This window comes from Puma concolor, chromosome C2 (genome assembly GCF_028749965.1).
Source record: "Puma concolor isolate L17-30 chromosome C2, mPumCon1.1.hap2, whole genome shotgun sequence".
Taxonomy (NCBI): domain Eukaryota; kingdom Metazoa; phylum Chordata; class Mammalia; order Carnivora; family Felidae; genus Puma; species Puma concolor.
This window is the reverse complement of record NC_141675.1, coordinates 31,918,929-31,938,222: the sequence shown is the minus strand read 5'-3', so window position 1 is coordinate 31,938,222 and position 19,294 is coordinate 31,918,929. Positions and strand designations below refer to the sequence as shown.

Below are 19,294 nucleotides of genomic sequence, written 5' to 3'. Positions count from 1 at the left end.
TGGAAATAGTATGTCTTAAATTTTCATGTATATATTAAATGTGAATATCTGGGGATCTTGTTAAAATACATATTGATTCACTAAAAAAGAAATCTTTTGATCTATCAAATAATATCTAGATGAGGAGTCAGCAAACTTTTTCTATGAATGTCCAGATAGTTGACATTTCAAGCTTTAGGGTCTCTAACTACTTAACTTAGGTGGAGGAGAAAAGCAGTCAGATCATCTATAAACAAATGGGTGTGGCTGTGTTCCAATAAAACTATTTACAAACATAGGCCGTAGGTCAGATTTAGCCCTTGGGCCACAGATTGCTGACTCCTGATCTAGACCAGTATCTAGATACCTCTTTATCAATCCCTCAGTATCATATTAGTATTTTCTATTTGATTATCTCTCCCAATACAGGTTTGAATTAGATTTCTGGACAAAAAAATACTTGGACAATAAATACTGCTTCCTCTTGAGAAATTATTTTGAAACACATGTTAAAATACTAATGACCTATATATAATATCATCAAGTCAATCTTTCTTCTCAGGGATAGTCACCAACGCACCTCCTATATGCCCCATTACATAAAGCTTTTAATTGAAATGTTTTGAACAATTGGTAAATTTTTGCTGTCAAAAGTTAAAAAAAAAATAAGAGCCTAATTTAACATTTTTTACTCTTAAAAAAAAAAAGTTTTATTCTTTAAAAAAATACTGTGGGACTCCTCTACTTAAAAGCCTTCTTGGGGCATTGGGTGGCTCAATCAGTTAAGCAGCTAACTCTTGATTTTGGCCCAGGTCATGATCATGGTTCGTGAGCTTGAGACCCATGTCTAAATATCCACTGCACTCTCAGCGGGGAGCCTGCTTGGAATTCTCTCTCGCCCTCTCTCTGCCCCTCCCCTGCTTGTGCTCTCTCATAAAACAAATAAATAAACATTAAAAACAAAAGCCTTCTTGGAGTGGCTCTGGGTGGCTCACTCAGTTGAGCATCCGAATCCAGCTCGGGTCATGATCTCACACTCCGTGAGTTCAAGCCCCACGTTGGGCTCTGCGCTGACAGCTCAGAGCCGGAGCCTGCTTCAGATTCTGTGTCTCCCCCTCTCTCTGCCCCTCCCCTGCTCATGCTCTGTCTCTGTCTCAAAAATAAATTAAAAAAAAAAAAACATTAAAAAAAAAACATAACAAAAACAAAAGCCTTCTTTAGCTCCCCACTCTAAGAGTTTAGCATAGCACATAGGTCATTCATAAGTTGGCCCCAACCTACCTCTCTGATTTTATTTCCTATTACTGTTTGTTCACGCTCTTCAAGAATAAAAAACATGACAAATAACACTGTAAAAACTTACAGGAGATAAAACACTAACTTCAGGGTAGTGGTTATTTCTGGAACGGGATGTGGAAACTAGGGAGGGGACCTCTAGGATTTCAACTATATCTGAGATGATTTTTGTTTTAAACAATGATGATGATAATACAAATATTAATAAACAAAGATCTGAAGCAAATATGATAAAATGTTAAGATTTGACAAAATAAGTGATAATAAGGAGTGTTTTTTCTATCATTCACTATACTTTTCTATTTGTTTAAAATAGGCATTGACAGGGACGCCTGGGTGGCTCGGTTGAGCGTCCGACTTCGGCTCAGTGTGATCTAGCGGCTCCTGGGTTTGAGCCCTGCATCAGGCTCTGTGCTGACAGCTCAAAGCCTGGAACCTGCTTTGGATTCTGTGCCTCCCTCTCTCTCTGCCCCTCCCCTGCTCTCACTTTCTCTCTCTCCCTCTCAAAAATAAACATTAAATTAAATAAAATGAAATAAAATAAAATAGGCATTGACAACATACAATCTTGTGGGCCAAATCTGGCCCACTGCCTGTCTTTCAAGGCTTAGAGCTAAGAACAGTTTTACATTATTAAAGGGTTGTTTAAAAAAACAAAGAAGTCTAAGTGACAGAAGCCTTGTGACCTACAAAGCCTTAGATATTTACAAATGACCCTTTGTAGAAAATATTTACCAACCCTGGTTTAAAATAATTCATAAGAGCCACCTGGGTGGCTCAGTTGGTTGAGCATCTGACTCTTGATTTCAGCTGGGATCATGATCCTAAGTTTGAACCCTGCATCAGGCTCTGTGCTGAGCATGGAGCCTGCTTAGGATTCTCTCTAAAATAATAACAACAACAACAACAATAGTAATAATAATTATTATTATAATTAAAATACTAGTTATTTCATTTTAATTGAAATGTGCAAATTATTATTATTCATAGGAAGCAAAGAAAGATTTAAAAAAAAGAGAACAAGTAGGAAGGCATCTGAGTCAAGGAAGAATGGTTTTATTTTCTTGTGTTAAGTATCTTCAGGAGTTAAACATTTTATATCACTTTTCTCTTTAAATTAGCTTTTTATGAATTACTTTTTCAACTTTTATCAAGAAATTTCATCAAATTTTATTCTGTCTTATGGTAATGGGACTTATTTAAAAGAGTGATGGGAGACTCTTTTAATAAGATTTGATCTTAGTCCATACTTGTTCAAAAATTGGAAAGCTCATTTAGAGCCCAGTGTGGGATTTTTAGTTAGGTGTGCTTAGATTGGGAGGGTCAGAGGGGACCTGCTCATGAGCTGTCAGCCAGGGACATAGGAGAGGTATTACATGGGACTTATTCTTGGCCTCAGGTTCACATTTTCTACTTTCTTTTCAGATAATTTTTTCTTTTCTCACAGAAGATAATGGGGGAGAAGGGTTAAATAAAATTCAAAACACTGTATTAAGGTAAGTTTCTGGTTATAATGGTTGTGAGATGTTGAAATAGGTCAGTGGAGATGGTGAACTTTTTTTTTTTTTTTTTTAATGAGCAGACAGGTTACTGAGGGGGAAATAGTGAGATAATATATCTAAATATCTTAGCATGCCTTAGCTTACAAGAACTGTTAGCTCTTATGTTATTACCATTCTGAGATTTCTATATAGGTATTTTCTTATCTTTATAAAATATTAAGCAAATCACTATTGCCTATGTACATTGAAAGCATTTTCCTCTTATTTTTGTAACTAATTTCCATTTTCTCCTCCCAGCATAGACCAACTTCACTAAAGATATTACCAGTTGCAAATCAATGAATGAGGAGACTCACAGATTTCACAGAAATGCTCAGTGAATGTTTGAGAATATCTAGACCCAAATCATTTCATAACCTTAAGTATGTACGTATAGCTTTAAATTTTAGTGTCGCTGATAACTACAAACGTGCATAGCACAGCCACAAAATAAATACAATGTAAAAATTATTCACCTGATCACAATATTTTTTCCCACTTAAATGAAAATATTAATGAGAATGTTAAAATTAACTTTTTAACTTGGTCATATATATGCCACCTCTAACATCCAATTATTCTTTTTTAAATTTACTATAAAGACACACAAAATGGCATAAAAATAATATAAAAATACTAATGATTCACCACCAGATTATGAAATTACTAACACTACTGAGGTCCCCTGGACATCCTTCCTCAGTTCCATCTCTCTTCTTTCCCCAGAGATTAATCATTGTTCTGAACATTGTATTTGGTGTGTCCAAGTATTTCTTCATAGTTTTTGTACAATGACATAAGCTCTAAATAATTCACATCATTATTTTGCAATTTATTTTGTTAATTTGGATATATGTGCCATATGTCATACATTCACGTGGTAGAGACAATGCTCACTAGGTATATTCTATGTGCTTCCCTGTGTTTCTTAGCTTTTGGGCTGAAATCACTGGACTATGAGTGGATGGGAAGTGTGTCACATGTGGGAATAAGGCAGTAAAAAGCAACATCTCTTTCTTCCCCATCCTCTGTGAACTTATAAGTCATGTATTCCAGATGGGACAATGGGGCAGCTATAGGAACACAGAGCATCTATCACCCTGGGTCCCTGAGTGAGGTGGAGCAGAACCTACCGCCAACCCATGTTAGACATAGAAAACGAAAAAGAAATAACTGTTGTGCTAAGACATACACACATACACCCAAGGGGGAAGATAACTGCCTTTCAGGAATTATTAAAGCTATACTACCAGTAGCAGGGTAGATTCAAAGCCTTTTGAAAACACTACTATCCTGTGACCCTAGAATGGTATTTATTCCCACTTGCATGAAGAAGCAAATCTCATACACTCTAGTCTTTACCTTCTTTGAAGACCCTATTTTACTAACAACCTTTTCAGACAAGGGCCTACATGTTCATGAACTGTTTCCGGTATGTCTGTTTCATTTTCTCAACTAGATGTTAAAGTCTTTAAGGAATCATGTCCTCTCTTTTTTGGTACCCCACACTGCACTTTATAGTCTACACATGCATATATTGATGCATGGCTGACTGGAAGTATAAGGATTAATATTAAATGCCTAATTTGTGTAAGGCACCTTGCTTGTATTTCACCTAAGTTATCTTGATCCTTATTATTTCCATTACACAGATGAGGATATTAAGGGTAAGTAACTTTCCTTTGGTCACAGAGCTAGAGAGATGAAAGGTGTGAGGAGGGCAATTGAAATGTCTGCCTAACTCTAAAGCCCTTGCTTTTTAGTTCTTTTTTTAACGAACTGAATGAGACCATGCCTACTGTAAGGCAGGAACTTTAGTAGAATATGAAATGGCTAACACAAATAGTATTTATTCACAAGTTCTGCACACATTAAAACATTTCTGTGGATACTTGTCAGGACTCCAGATTGTTGGATCTTACCTTGATCACCTCTGGGGTCTGCTGAATCAAAACCACTGAAGTACTTTCTTTAGCTTTATCACCAACAGGACTTCTACAGACTGATAAATTGGCCTGGGAGGAAGTGGTCAAGGTTTCCTGTAGAATCTGCATCATTTCCTTTTCTTGTGATAGGCTGCCTCTGCCCGATTTGCATTCAACTAGTTCTTGAGCAAAGTCTTCAATGCTTTCTAGAATTCGTAGTAAGAGGACTCGATCCTCCTCCTCTATTTTGTGTCCATTGGTTTCAATAATCCTTGTTAGACAGGAAGGCGAGACTTTCTCGGTGGCTGCAGAGACTTTAGATTTAGGTTCAAGATCTATAGGAAGCTGACTAGTTAATGGACTAGGACTACTTAGAGAGTTAGAGCTTTTACCTTTGGCAAGTGGCTCTCTTAGAGAGGTCTCCATTTTCTGTGAAAATGATTCCAAATCCATTAACAATTTATCTATCTCCTCCTGGCTGTTAAGATTCATAAAATCTCTGTGGCCTCCCTCTTCAACTTTAGGAACTTTTGATTTAAAATCCTCCTCAGGTAGATTAACAACTGGTTTCTCAAATATCTTACCACTTTCATTTTGCACAGAGGCAGGACATTTTTTAAGATGAGTAATACGGTTTGAAAATGCTGCTTTATCTTCATTTAACAACTGACCAGGTCCATTCTCTGCCCTTTGTCCTTTATCTGATGCTTTCTTTCCATCAGACTCTTCTTCAATATAAAGGGTTTCCATTAGGTCATTAGAAGAAACATTTTCTAAAGGGTTCATGGTTAACGACTGTGATTGAAGCTGGGTATCTTTTAGGGTTCTGGGATCATTTACTTCAGAGTTATATAAGGGATTTGTAGAGTTATTTGGAATGGAACTTACAGCATCTGTTTTCCTAGAACTGTGTTTGTCATCTTGCAGTTCTATAGTTTGAAACTGTCCAGAGTCAGGGGCTGAGAGCTGGACAACATCTTCATATTTAGGGGGTTGTTCAGTGCCAAATACTGGGGAAAAGGGAGTCAGTTGTAAACTGGGCATATTACTGACGAGTTCTGTTAAATCTATAGCATCATTATTCCCAGGCTGCATGAATTCAAATGGTAGCTTTTTCAGATAGGATGCTAACCTGGTCATTACATTCATATAGACAGTTTCAGAGCTAGAAATTGCATCATTACCATTTCCTTCATTGATGCTACTCCCTGACTTTTTCTTTATGCATTGTTTTATGATATCTGTGCATTTTTTCAAATCCTCAGAGCATTTCAGCAAGATGTCCAAGCACATCTTTATGTCTGTTCCAGAAGAAAAATTATCTATTTTATGTTTTTCCAAAATCTGAGTAACCAGGTCTTCTTCAGAGAAGTTGTGAAGAAGCACTGATGTCAAGTTTGCATCAAGTGAGTTTCTATGGGACAAAGATTTTTCCTCAACTGAGGAACTCCGGAGTAAACCAAAGGATGGGGAGTTCCCATCATTGTTATAATGGCCACAGAACAAGTCAAAATCAACTGACCTCCTATTAAATGAGTCAGACTTAACTTTTCTTCCCTTTTTGTAAGCTGCATGGTTAGAGTTTTTGAGCTTTTCAAAGGAAAATTCTTTTATTTTCCCGCTAGCAAAACTGATTGCTTCTCCTGCAATGTCTTTTAAGTTACAGGTGTTCTGAAATGTAGATCCTTTCTTGACCCTGGGTATGCCTGTTAGGGCCTGCTGGTGATAGTCACCCTCAGCTGAGGAAAACCCATTTTCGTGGGGTAGAAACATAGAGTTCAGATCTGCATCTTTGAACTGAGACACAGGGATGTGCAAGAGGTCTGCACAAACACTATGATGTACCACAATGCAATCAACTCCATGTGTAAAGGTGTGGCAGGTTCCAGTGCAATAATGTATAGCTTGCTCAAAACGTCGGTCTATCACCACACTGCTGTAGTGGTTCACAGTACTGACTACAAGTCTGTAAGTTGCTGCCATAATATCGAATCCACTCAGTGATGGGAGTTGGAATTTTCTAGAACTTATTTCAAGTAAATCCTCTTAACTTACACTCAGGTGAAAATATACTTGATGACAATATTCAGTGGTTTCTTGCAAATAAAATGACCTTTCCCACAAAGAAAAAAACATCTAAATTTGAGGTTTGGTAACTGTCAGGATACAGTAGCTACTGCACATATGTGCTTGTATTATTAGCAAGTTTAATAATTTATTAATTGTGTTCTTTAGTTTTACTTAGTAATCTCATAATACTGTAAGTTTATAAAATCGTCTTTTAGTTCTTCAGCAGTTCTATGATGCAGAAACTTATTGTCATAAATTTACTATCATAAATCTTAGTTGGAAGTACAGAAGTATTGTGATAACTCAGTCCTCCAAAGATTTAAATGATCCATTTTTTTTTTGAGTGACAAACCTAAAAAAAAAGAAAAGAATTTTAAAAATACGATTTCTTAATACTGAGAGTTCTTTTATTTCCTCTTTTGCCCCCCCACTGCAGTTAATCACCAAGACTTATTCTTTGCCATATCATTGCTTATCTTTGATTCATGTCTTTGTTTCATCACACCCTGTACTCCTTACTATGAGAGTATTACTACCTCAACTCTGCCTTGTTACAACTGCCTTCCAGTTGATATTTCTTACCCTACCCTCCTTGCCACCTTACACAACACCAATAAGCTTAGATTTAGATGGCTTTTTTATCCCTCACCGTTCAAGAATTCACACTCCTGATCTCCATCATGCATCCTACTTCGATTTGACTTATTTTCAAGACTTTCAACATCTGTTCCCATCCACCTATAACTTTATTTTCTGCTATGGCCCTGAACCAACCTTTTGCTTCCATCAACCTAATCTTCTCAAAGACTGCCAACACACAGTGCTTGTCCTTGATTCTATAACGTCCTCTATACTTGGAAATTATTCTTTCATCATCTTCTCTTTTCTTACCACCTAAGAAAGAAACAGCCTTCATCACTGCTCTTGATCCTATCCTCTCAGACCCTGCCACATGAAGATCTCTTATTACCAAATGGACAGAGTTTACTTAATCATCCTGACTTTAAAAAAAAAAAAAAAGGCTTTTAAAACATGCTGTGGATACTTTCTAAAAAGGTTCAATTTACTTGCTCAATAAATACTGAGTGCCTGGGGTGCCTGGGTGGCTCAGTGGGTTGAGTGGCTGACTTCAGCTCAGGTCACGATCTCACGGTTGTTGAGTTCAAGCCCCGTGTTGGGCTGTGCGTTGACAGCATGGAGCCTGCTTCAGATTCTCTGTCCCTGTCTCTCTCTCTCTCTCTCTCTCTCCCTGCCGCTTCCCTGCTCATTTTCTCTCTCAAAAATAAACATAAAAATAAATATATACATACATACTGAGTGCCTACTATGTGCCAGGCACTTGTTAAGTGCTAGGGATACAGCAGTGAATAAAATAAAGTCCCTATTCTTATGGAGTTAATAATCTAGTTGGAAAAAGAAAAACAACATGTATGTAAACATGTAACTTAAACATGGTGACATGTGCTATGGAGAAAAATGAAGCAGGGCAGGGGTTCAGAAAGAATGAGAAGGGTTATAATGTGCAGTCAGGGAAGACCTCACTGACATCTGAACCAAGACCTGAAAGAAAAGAGAGAACACACTGAGGAGGTATTTTGGGCTAAATCATCTCAGACAGAGTTAACTATAGGTGCAAAGGCCCTGAGGTGAGAGTATGCTTGATTTACTAAAAGAATGACAAGGAGGCTAAAGTGACTTGGACGGAGAATGCAAGTGAGGTAGTGTGGAAGGTAAGGTCAGAAAGGAAAGGTGGGAGTCTAAATCATGCAGAATATGTAGATTCTTATGATGAATTTGGCTTTATCCTGAGCAAGCTGGGAAACAACTGATGGCTACTGAGCAGAGGAATTAACATGATCAGACTTACATTTTAAATTGGTAATTTTGGCTGCTATATTCAGAAGAAACTGTGAAGGAGCAAGACAAACAGCAGAGAAACAAATTAGAGGCTACTGCAATAAACTGGGCAAGAAAGCTTGGGGGCTTGGAGCAGGAGAGTAATAGTGGAGAAGTTTAGATGCTGTATCTATATCAAAGGTAGAGCCAAATAGGATTTGCAAAGGATGGATGTGCAGTATTACTAAACCAAGAATAATGCAGTCAAGCAATGATAGTAAGGAGATGATGATGGAAATGAAGGACAGCATCAATTTCACTACACCATCAAAAGCAGTGGCATTTTAACAATGACAATCTTTATCCACTTAATGAGAAAAAGAACTTTAATTTCATTTTTATTTCTTCAATCCTAGAAAACTCTTTTTTGCTTATTACATTTCTTCTTTGGTACATTGTCTCTTCATATCTTTTGGTAATTTAGGTATTACAGACTTAGTGAATACACATACAATTAACTTATGAAGAACCTTTTATTTTGTTGAATTCTTATGCTAGAGTACATTTCCTGGCTCTCTGGATTCAATGATTACTCTGTTTTTACGCCAGTCCTACCCTATTGTAATTGCGGTTGTTTTAAGTTTTACTGTTTTTGCTTCCCATATCCCTAATTATGATTTTTTAAAGTTTATTTATTTATTTATTGAAGGGGGTGAGGGGCAGAGAGAGAGGGAGAAGGAGAGAAGTAGGCTCCACACTGTCAGCATGGAACCCAATGCAGGGCTCAAACTCACAAACCATGAGCTCATGAAATCAAGAGTCGAAATCAAGACTCAGATGCTTAAGCAACTGAGCCACTTAGGTGCCCCACTGTCTTTTTTATACTCCAAATATTCTTTGATGGTCTTCCAGATGTATTTTTTGAGTTGTCAAGTTTTAAGAAAAAATGCTATTGCAATTTCATTACAATTGCAATAAACTTATGAATTATTTTGAAGAAACACTGACATCACTATTAATATTCAGATTTTCTACCCAGGAAGATCTAAATCTTAATTCCAATATTCCTTTAGTTCTGTCTTTGTGGTTTTCCCCAGGTGTGTCACCCCCCCCCACGCCCATCCCATTCTTATCCTTCAGTGTCTTAACTTTGTTGCTATGTGAATAGATCTTGAGTTACTGCGTTTTCCTCTACTTCCTTGCCTTCCAATCTGAGATGGTGGCTTATATAAAACTATAGAACTAGATCTCATGAAGGATGAAGCTGAAGCAGAAAGAAGTTCCATAGTAAAGGAAGTGGCCAGTAATTCTTAACTGAAAATGCAAAGAAGCCAAGAGGTGTTTTGGGACAAAATACTAGAACATGGCAATAGAAGGAATTACCTTTCCGAGACATGCACAAAAGAGGGGGAAGAAATAACACCAAACGTGAAAACCTATGCATCTTTTAGAAATCCAAAATTTTTCAAGAGCTTTTGGGTAATGATAAGGGATGAAAGGAAAGGAAAACAAGGGATATTACTAAGAAAGTATATTTGGATAATTTTGTAAGAGATATTAGGACTATATCCTAATACACTTGATAATATAGGTGATAAAACTGGTTCAGAGGCAAAATACATGAGTGTTAGAAAATTTAAATATCCAGAAACCTATGAATATGTGATAAATTCCTAAATTAACATAAAGACTATTTCTCTGAAATTTGAGAAATTAAAAAAGTATTTCTCTAACCTTTGATATAACCAAAACAACCAGTTGATAAGGTAACATGACAGAAAACACAAGTATTCATGTGGTATTAGAATTTGAAATAGTTAAGGAAGAGAGAACACTGGCTTAAGACAGACATGTGCTTTTAGACCAGCACTGCCCAATAAGACATTCTGTGTTGATGGAAATATTCTTTATCTGTTCTGATGTAAATCCCATTAGCCACATGGAGGAGTTATTGGGCACTTTAAATGTGGCTAGTGTAACTGAAGAGCTGAATTTTATTTTTATTAAAAAATTTTTAATTTTGAAATTATTTTAGACTCACATAGAAGTAGCCACCATATTATACAGAATAGGAATGTAGCTTTCAGAGATTCTAAGACTTTAACAGAAAAGCATGACAAAAACAGACACAAAGACCAATGGAATAGAGACTCCAGAATTGGACCCACAAAAGTATGGTCAACTCATCTTTGACAAAGCAGGAAAGAATATCCAATGGAAAAAAGACAGTCTCTTTAACAAATGGTGCTGGGAGAACTGGACAGCAACATGCAGAAGAAATGAAACTAGATCACTTTCTTACACCACTCACAAAAATGAACTCAAAATGGATGCAGGACCTGAATGTGAGACAGGAAACCATCAAAACCCTAGAGGAGAAAGCAGGAAAAAACCTCTCTGACCTCAGCTGTGGCAATTTCTTACTTGACACATCTCCAAAGGCAAGGGAATTAAAAGCAAAAATGAACTACTGGGACCTCATGAAGATAAAAAGCTTCTGCACTGCAAAGGAAACAATCAACAAAACTAAAAGGTAACCAACGGAATGGGAAAAGATACTTGCAAACGACATAGGGCTAGTATCCAAAAATCTATAGTATCCAAAATCTATAAAGAACTCACCAAACTCCACACTCAAAAAACAAATAATCCAGTGAAGAAATGGGCAGAAAACATGAATAGACACTTCTCTAAAGAAGACATCCAGATGGCCAACAGGCATGTGAAAAGATGCTCAACGTCACTCCTCATCAGGGAAATACAAATCAAAACCACACTGAGATACCACCTCACGCCAGTCAGAGTGGCTAAAATGAACAAATCAGGAGACTATAGATGCTGGAGAGGATGTGGAGAAACAGGAACCCTCTTGCACTGTTGGTGGGAATGCAAACTGGTGCAGCCGCTCTGGAAATCAGTGTGGAGGTTCCTCAAAAAATTAAAAATAGATCTACCCTACGACCCAGCAATAGCACTGCTAGGAATTTACCTAAGGGACACAGGAGTGCTGATGCACAGGGGCACTTGTACCCAAATGTTTATAGCAGCACTTCCAACAAGAGCCAAATTACAAAAAGAGCCTAAATGTCCATCAACTGATGAATGGATAAAGAAATTGTGGTTTATACAACAATGGAATACTACTTGGCAATGAGAAAGAATGAAATATGGCCTTTTGTAGCAACAAAAGGATGGAACTGGAGAGTGTTATGCTAAGTGAAATAAGTCATACAGAGAAAGACAGATACCATATGTTTTCACTCTTATGTGGATCCTGAGAAACTTTACAGAAGACCATGGGGGAGGGGAAGGAAAAAAAGAAGGGGGGCAGAGGGAGCCAAATCATAACAGACTCTTAAAAACTGAGAATAAACTGAGGGTTGATGAAGGTGGGGGAGATGGGAAAGTGGGTGATGGGCATTGAGGAGGGCACCTGTTGGGATGAGCACTGGGTATTGTATGAAACCAATTTGACAATAAATTTCATATTAAAAAAATAAAAGCATGAAGAAAAAAATATATGGCAAAAAGGAAGATTGACAGGTTTTAAAAATGCAATTTGATGAAGTTGCCATAGGTAATTTCACTGAGAAAAAAAGTGGGAAGAAGAGTTAAAGAACTAATTGCAAATTTAGTTCTCTAAGTTAAAGTTTGGAAGGGACGTAACTGGAAGAGGGAGGAAGCATGTAACAAAGCCAAACCCCAAGGGGTGGCACCAATTTGAATGAGAAGTTTACAGTCTAAAATAATTTGAGTTTTTTTTTTTTTAATATAAAATGCTAAAGAAACCAAGATTACTTCCCTGGTATTTAGTTCAGATCTGTGGGTGTCAAATTCTGCCCTTGTATTCAGACCATGATTAACTGATGCCCAATTGTTCAGCTGGAATCCTAGACATGGAATCTAATCCAACCAGTCTCAATCAGAGAGATCATAATCTTTCTAATTCAGAACCCCCATGCTATCTTATGTCTCTAAGTGAAAGTCAGGCTACATGGGTTTGAATCCCCACCCTGCCACTAACGGCCTTACATAAGCTGGTTAATTTTTGTCAGCTGTTTCACCCTCACAACAGAGATAATAACAGTACCCATAACATGAGGCCTAAGTGAACATGTCAAATGCTTAGAACAATGCCTAAGACAAAAGAAATGCTCCATCACTGTTAGCTGTTGTTGGTATAGTTAGTTCACTCATCAAACATTTCCTACTCTGAGTCAGGCCCAGAATAATTCATTACAGTGGCCCTGAATGTACTTACTGTTTGAGGGCAATGAGAGAATCAAGCACAGTGGGAATCAGGAGCAATAGGGTTGGGCTTCTGTTTTCCCCCATTTGCTCTCACAATTAATATCTTTTCTTCTCAGAAAAGATAGAAAATGTTCATAAGCAAAAAACATAATTACCCATAACACCATTCAGAAATAACCAGTTAATATTTTTATGGATAGATATACCGACATTTTCTTATGAAAATTTATAAATGTGTATTTTGTACAAAAATTTGACAATACTATGTACTTTAAAACTTACTTCAAGTTAGCAATATCTCATGAATATACTTCCATGTCAAAACAGATCTAGATCATTTTAATGGATATATAATATTCTACCATATGGATACAATAATTTAGCTATCTACCACTGCTATACTTTTGGGTTATCTACTATTTTTTGTTTTAAATAAATAACGACATTCTATACATACACTTTACATAGTTGTCTATTCTTTTTAAAAAATTTTTTAAAACACTTATTTGTTTTTGAGAGACACAGAGAGTGCAAGTGGGGGAGGGGCAGAGAGCAAGGGAGACACAAAATCCAAAGCAGGCTCCAGGCTCTGAGCTTTCAGCACAGAACCCAACCCAGGGCTTGAACTCATGAGCTGTGAGATCATGACCTGCACTGAAGTCAGATGCTTAACTGATTGAGCCACCCAGGTGCCCCCCCCTTTTTTTTAATGTTTATTTATTTTTGAGAGAGAGAGAGACAGAGCATGAGTGGGGCAGAGAGAGAGAGAGAGACAGACAGAATCTGAAGCAGGCTCCAGGCCCTGACCTGTCAGCACAGAGCCTGATGAGGGGCTTGAACCCACAAATTGTGAGATCATGACCTGAGCCAAAGTCGGATGCTTGACCAACTGAACCATCCAGGCACCCCTATTTTCTTAAGATATATTCTAAGTAGCAGAATGCCGAGTCAAAAGCAGTGTTGTGTATGTATGTGTACACATCTTAAAGATTCTTAGATATACAAGGTCAATTTTTCCTCCAGAAAAATGACAAATTAATACTTCCAATATCAGGGTAGGATTGGACCCATTTCCCCATGTTTTCCTTGAGAGACATCACTCTTTAAATCTTTGCTAACTTGACAGATGAAAAAATGGAAGCGCATTGTTTTAAATTGTGCCTGAACACTCTTTTATTTACCTCACATTCTGTATTTTGTGTTCATTTGTGAAGCCTTTCTTTATACCTTCTTGTCTATTTTGAAAGAGAGCATCCAAATTAGACTGAAGAGTCAGGCAAGACTTCCCAAAGTAAGGGAAGGATGTACCTAGTTTTGAAGGATCAACGAAAATTAGACAAAAAGGAAAGAAGAATACTCTAGACAAAGGAAAACATATTTGTGAAAGCTCAGAGGCCTAACAGGGCACAGTTGAGTTTGGAACTACAAGTAGTTCCAGCTGATTTCACTGGGGGGGAGTGTGCAGACAAGCAAGAGGGGAGGAAACCAGGAGAGCAGCAGGAACTAGACCATAGACTGGTTTGTGTGATAAATGAAGAGCCTGAACTTAATTCTGAAAATCATAAGTAAAAGACCTTTTAGCCTGGGGAGTAACAGGATCAAATTTATATTTTAGAAAGATCATTCTAGCAGCTGAATGGAGACATGGAAATCAATTAGGAAACTATTGTAATAATCCATGCAAGAAGTGGTGAGAATCAAAACCAAGTAGGTGGCAGTAGTTAACAAAGAGGAGGGCAGTGATTAGATAGTCAAAGAAGAAGAATTCACAGAAGAGGAGGAGAAAATGAGAGGGAGGAATCTTGTGTTTAAGGCTTGGGTTTTAGGGGACTAGTGTTGCTACTCCCAATACAGACTTTTTGCTTTTGTTTTAAGGGAGGGTGACCATAGAAAAATAGAGTGTTTTTCTGAATGTGTTGCGTGAAGAGGTACCCGTGGCATATGTAAGTGGCGAATGTGCTGACATGTGAATAAAAAAATCTGGAGGACAGCAGAAAGAACTGGGTTGGCAATGCAGTCCTGAGAGGTTACTCAGGGTGAGTGCATACAGTGAGAAGAATTCTGGGCTGAGGACAGAACTGGGATCACTGGCATTTCTGGGTTAAACAGAGGAACAGAATTTTTAGAGGAAACATAAGAAGGAAGAGCCAATAAGTAACACAGAAACCAGGAGAAAGCAGTCTCACGGAGGCTGAAGGAGAGACTCAAAATGGAGGTCACTCATATTGGATGCTGCTGCGACGTGAAAGCAAAACAAAAATTACCCACTGGATTTGCCAATGTGAAGGTCACTGGTAACCTTAGCAAGTGGGATTTCAAAGCAATTCCAGACTATGGGATAGTCCCAAAGACAATGTATGCACAAGAGTGATAAATACAAACACCTGTCAACATAAGTCCAAAAAACTCTTTCAATAAGTAAAAAGTTCTAAATGATAAGAAAGCATTGTATCATAGTTTTGAATTTTTTCTTTAAAAAATGTTTATTTATTTTGGGGGGGCGGTGCAGAGAGAGAGGGAGAGATTCCAAGAAAGCTCTGCACTGTCAGCACAGAGCCAGACATAGGGCTTGATTTCATGAACCATGAGATCATGACCTGAGCCAAAATCAAATCAAGGGTTGGATGCTTAACCAACTGAGTCACCCAGGCACCCATGAATTTTTTGTCTTAATAGCACATGAAATGAGTGTTTCAAACAATCTTTGACTCGAAATATACAGCACAATTTTTCAGTCTGAACATGTGTTGTATCGAAAGTAGAGAACAGAATACAGATGTCTCAGGAACTTAGTTAATTATTCTGTGTATTTACATTGATTCCACCTCAGGTCTTGCTGTGTCTGTGTGTTGCTCACCCACCTCCCAAGCCTTTTGTCTCTCCTGGTTCTTTAGTACCCACAAACTGCCTAAGTGGTTCATATCCAACTTTAGAGTTCATTCAGCTCTTATTAGTTCTTCCACTTTAAGTGGTTTACAATTAGTCTCACAAGTACCTTCCAGTGGCTCCATGTATTCCTCCATAGAAAACTGCTATATGGCTATTTCTGATGAAGTGGATTTGTTGTGAAACAAAGGTACAGAAGCTGCAGACAAAAGTTAGGAGGGAGAGAACTGGATTTTGAAAGATAAGAGCTTATAATGAAGAAGGGATTAAACTAGACCTTATATTCAAAAAGGAATTCTATAAAGGCACAGAGATATTAAAAGGCCTTGTGTGTTTGGAGAATTATAATGAGTTTGACATTGCTGAAATTAAAAATGTACAGCACAGATTTTCAGTTTTAAGGTATCCTCTAACCAGTAAGAATAAAAACAGGAATGTAAATTCCATATTCAAAGACCCTGACTCCTGTAACCCCAAATCACTACATTTGAAGATAGAAAACAGAAGCAGGAATGATTAGTAAATGACTTAGCAGAGTAGGGGAGGAAGGCATACTAATGTCAAGCAAACCAATTCACCCTGAACAGCACAAAAAAGGTCTAGGTTTAGAAATGGGCTAGAATAGGGGCGCCTGGGTGGCTCCCTTGGTTAAACATCCGACTTTGGCTCAGGTCATGATCTCACGGTTCGTGAGTCTGAGCCCCGGGTCGGGCTCTGTACTGGCAGCTCGGAGCCTGAAGCCTGCTACGGATTGTTTCCCTATCTACCCCTCCCCCGCTTGCACTCTGTCTCTGTCTCTCAAAAATAAACAAACATTAAAAAAAATTAAAAAAAAAGAAAAAAGAAATGAGCTAGGATAGAGGGCTGCACATAGGGGGACTGTTTGAAAGTCCACAAAGGAATAGACCTTCCCAGTCTCACTCCACAAACTCATAAAATCACCCCTTCACCCTTTTGAAGAGAGAACGTTTATTTGCTGGTGAAAAAAAACTTGAACCAGGAAAGCACCAACCTCAGGGGCAGACAGAGAGGATGGTAAAGGACTGGAATTTGAGTAAGTCTACATTCTGAATAAGCCCACTTTCCCCTGCCCAAGTCTAGGTCCCTAGAAACCAGGCTGATTACCTCTACCTCCTATCCACCAATGTGGATTAAAGAATCCTTTACTAGAGATTAGAAATCCCATCTAACCACATCACGTTACAGTGAAGTCTATTAATTGACAAATGTTACCCACAGAGAGCTTCCTCTCAGCTTTCTGGAGCCTCACTCTCATTTTAAATCAACTCTACTGATGTGTAATTTACATACAATAAAAATGTACATATTAAGTGTACAATAAGATTTAACAAGGACCATGTAACCACTGCCGTAAAAAAAGACAAAATATTTACGCCATCCTAAAAATATCCCTGTGCCAATCATTTCCCCTGATCTGCAGTATCTGATAATCACTGATCTGATTCTAGGTCTTCATACAAATGTAATCATGCAATACACATACTTTTTAGTTTGGTTTCTCTCACTTAACACAATGGTTTTGAGATTCAGGCATGTTACCGCATGCATCAGTTGTATATTCCTTTTTACTGCTTAGTAGATATTTTACTATATGAATGTATCAAAATTTGTCTTCTCTACTCACCAGTTGATGGACATTTGAGTCATTTCTGGTTTGGGTTAGCATGAATTAAAGCTGCTATGGACATTCAAGTAAAAGTCTTTGTGGATATACATTCATTTTTTCTGGGTAATTAACAGTGGAATTACTGAGTCATGACATGTGTACATTTAATTTTATATAAGCATGTAGAACTGTTTCCCAAAGTGGTTCTACCATTTCACATTTTCATCAGCAACACTTGGGAGCTGTAGTGTCTCTATATCCTTTTGGATACTTATCGGTTACTTTACTTTTATCCATTTTAGTGTATATGAAGTGGTATCTCACTATGGATTTAATTTGCATTTCTCTGGTGACTAATGATACTGAGCATTTTTTCATATGCTTATTAACAATTTAGATATATATTCTTTCATGAAGTGTTTATTCAACTCTTTTAGGCTGTCTTTGATTATTGAGTTCTAGAAGTACATTTGTATATTTTAGCTATGAGTATTATCTTCTGATCTTTGGCTTTCAGTTTCTTAGCAGAAGCTTTTAAAAGGAGGTCTTAATCCTACTAATTTCTAATAATCCGATGAATCAATTTCTCTTTTGTAGTTAATAGGTTGAGTTTGAAGATCACCCAGTAGCCATTTGTTCAAAAGACTATCCTGTCCCCACCAAAGCCTATCCCCATGTTGGAGTCTTTGTTGAAAAATAGTCATACACATAGGTTTATTTCTGGATTCTTTAACTCTCTTGTCTTTATATACTCCAATTCCATTTTGTCTTAATTATTATACTTTGAAAAACCTCAAAGATGAACCCCATATCCTAGAAATATTGAAAAAACTAAGAAAAAGCTAGGTATGTCACGAATGCATAAAATATATGTAGATAGTCTACTTTATCATTTACTACCGTAAAATATATGCAAATCAATTAAGATAAGTTAAAATTTATCAAAACACACACAAACACAAACCATACATGGCACCATTCCCAGTCAAGAAAAACATAAACAAAAGATGCAATATTAAATCATAACTGCATAAAATTAACTACAGTACATACTGTATTACTGTAATAATTTTGTAGCCATCTCCTGTTGCTATTGCCATGAGCTCAAGTGTTACAAGCATTTACTTGAAAGGCCATATGACACTAATCATCTCCATGAAAGTAGTTCTTCTCTCCAGTAAATTGCATACTGTAGTAAAAAGTGACTGCTATTAGTAAAGTTTTTGGAGAATCAAAAGTTACACTCAGATTTTCAACTGCATGGAGGGTTGGTGCCCCTAACTCCCATGTGGTTTCTAGGGTCAACCGTAGTAATGTAAATCCTCATTTTTTTTTCTTTTTCAAAATTGTTTTGGCTATTCTAGGTCTTTTGTACTTTCATATCAATCTTGGAATCAACTAGCCAATTCCACAAAGAAAACCTGCTAGGATTCTGATTGAAATTTCATTGACTCTAAATCTCCATGTGTTGACAACCGAGATCTTAATATCAAGTCTCCAATCTATATAATCCATGAACACAACATAGCTCTCCATTGATTTTAGATGCTCTTTAATTTCCTTCAGCAATGTTTATGGGCCTTTTATTAAATTTATTCCCAAGTATTTCATATTTTTTGATGCTAATGCAAACGATACTATTATTTTAATTTCATTTTCCATTTGTTTATTGCTGGTAGGTAGAAACATAGTTGATTTATGTATATTGATCTTGTCACTTGCCACTTCATTAAATCCATTTATTACAGTATTTCTTGGGTAAATACCCTGGGATGCTCTATGTAGACAATCATGTTGTCTGACAATAGAGATTGTTTTATTTTTTCCTTTACAATATATACTGTCTTACTGCCTACTATACTGGCTAGGATCTTTAGAACAAT

The 19,294-nt window shown here is 37.2% G+C and overlaps 1 protein-coding gene across 3 annotated transcripts in view; it reads right to left on the bottom strand.

Annotated features, from left to right (window-relative positions):
- The window catches only part of PPP2R3A (protein phosphatase 2 regulatory subunit B''alpha), a 218,689-nt gene that overhangs the window by 166,351 nt on the left and 33,044 nt on the right, over nt 1-19,294 (bottom strand). For all 3 annotated transcript variants that reach the window (XM_086674343.1, XM_086674345.1, XM_086674344.1), the window contains one exon: nt 4,739-7,163. In XM_086674343.1, coding sequence (XP_086530469.1) covers nt 4,739-6,724 — 1,986 coding nt within the window. In that variant the 5' untranslated portion in view covers nt 6,725-7,163. The remainder of the gene's footprint in view (nt 1-4,738; nt 7,164-19,294) is intronic.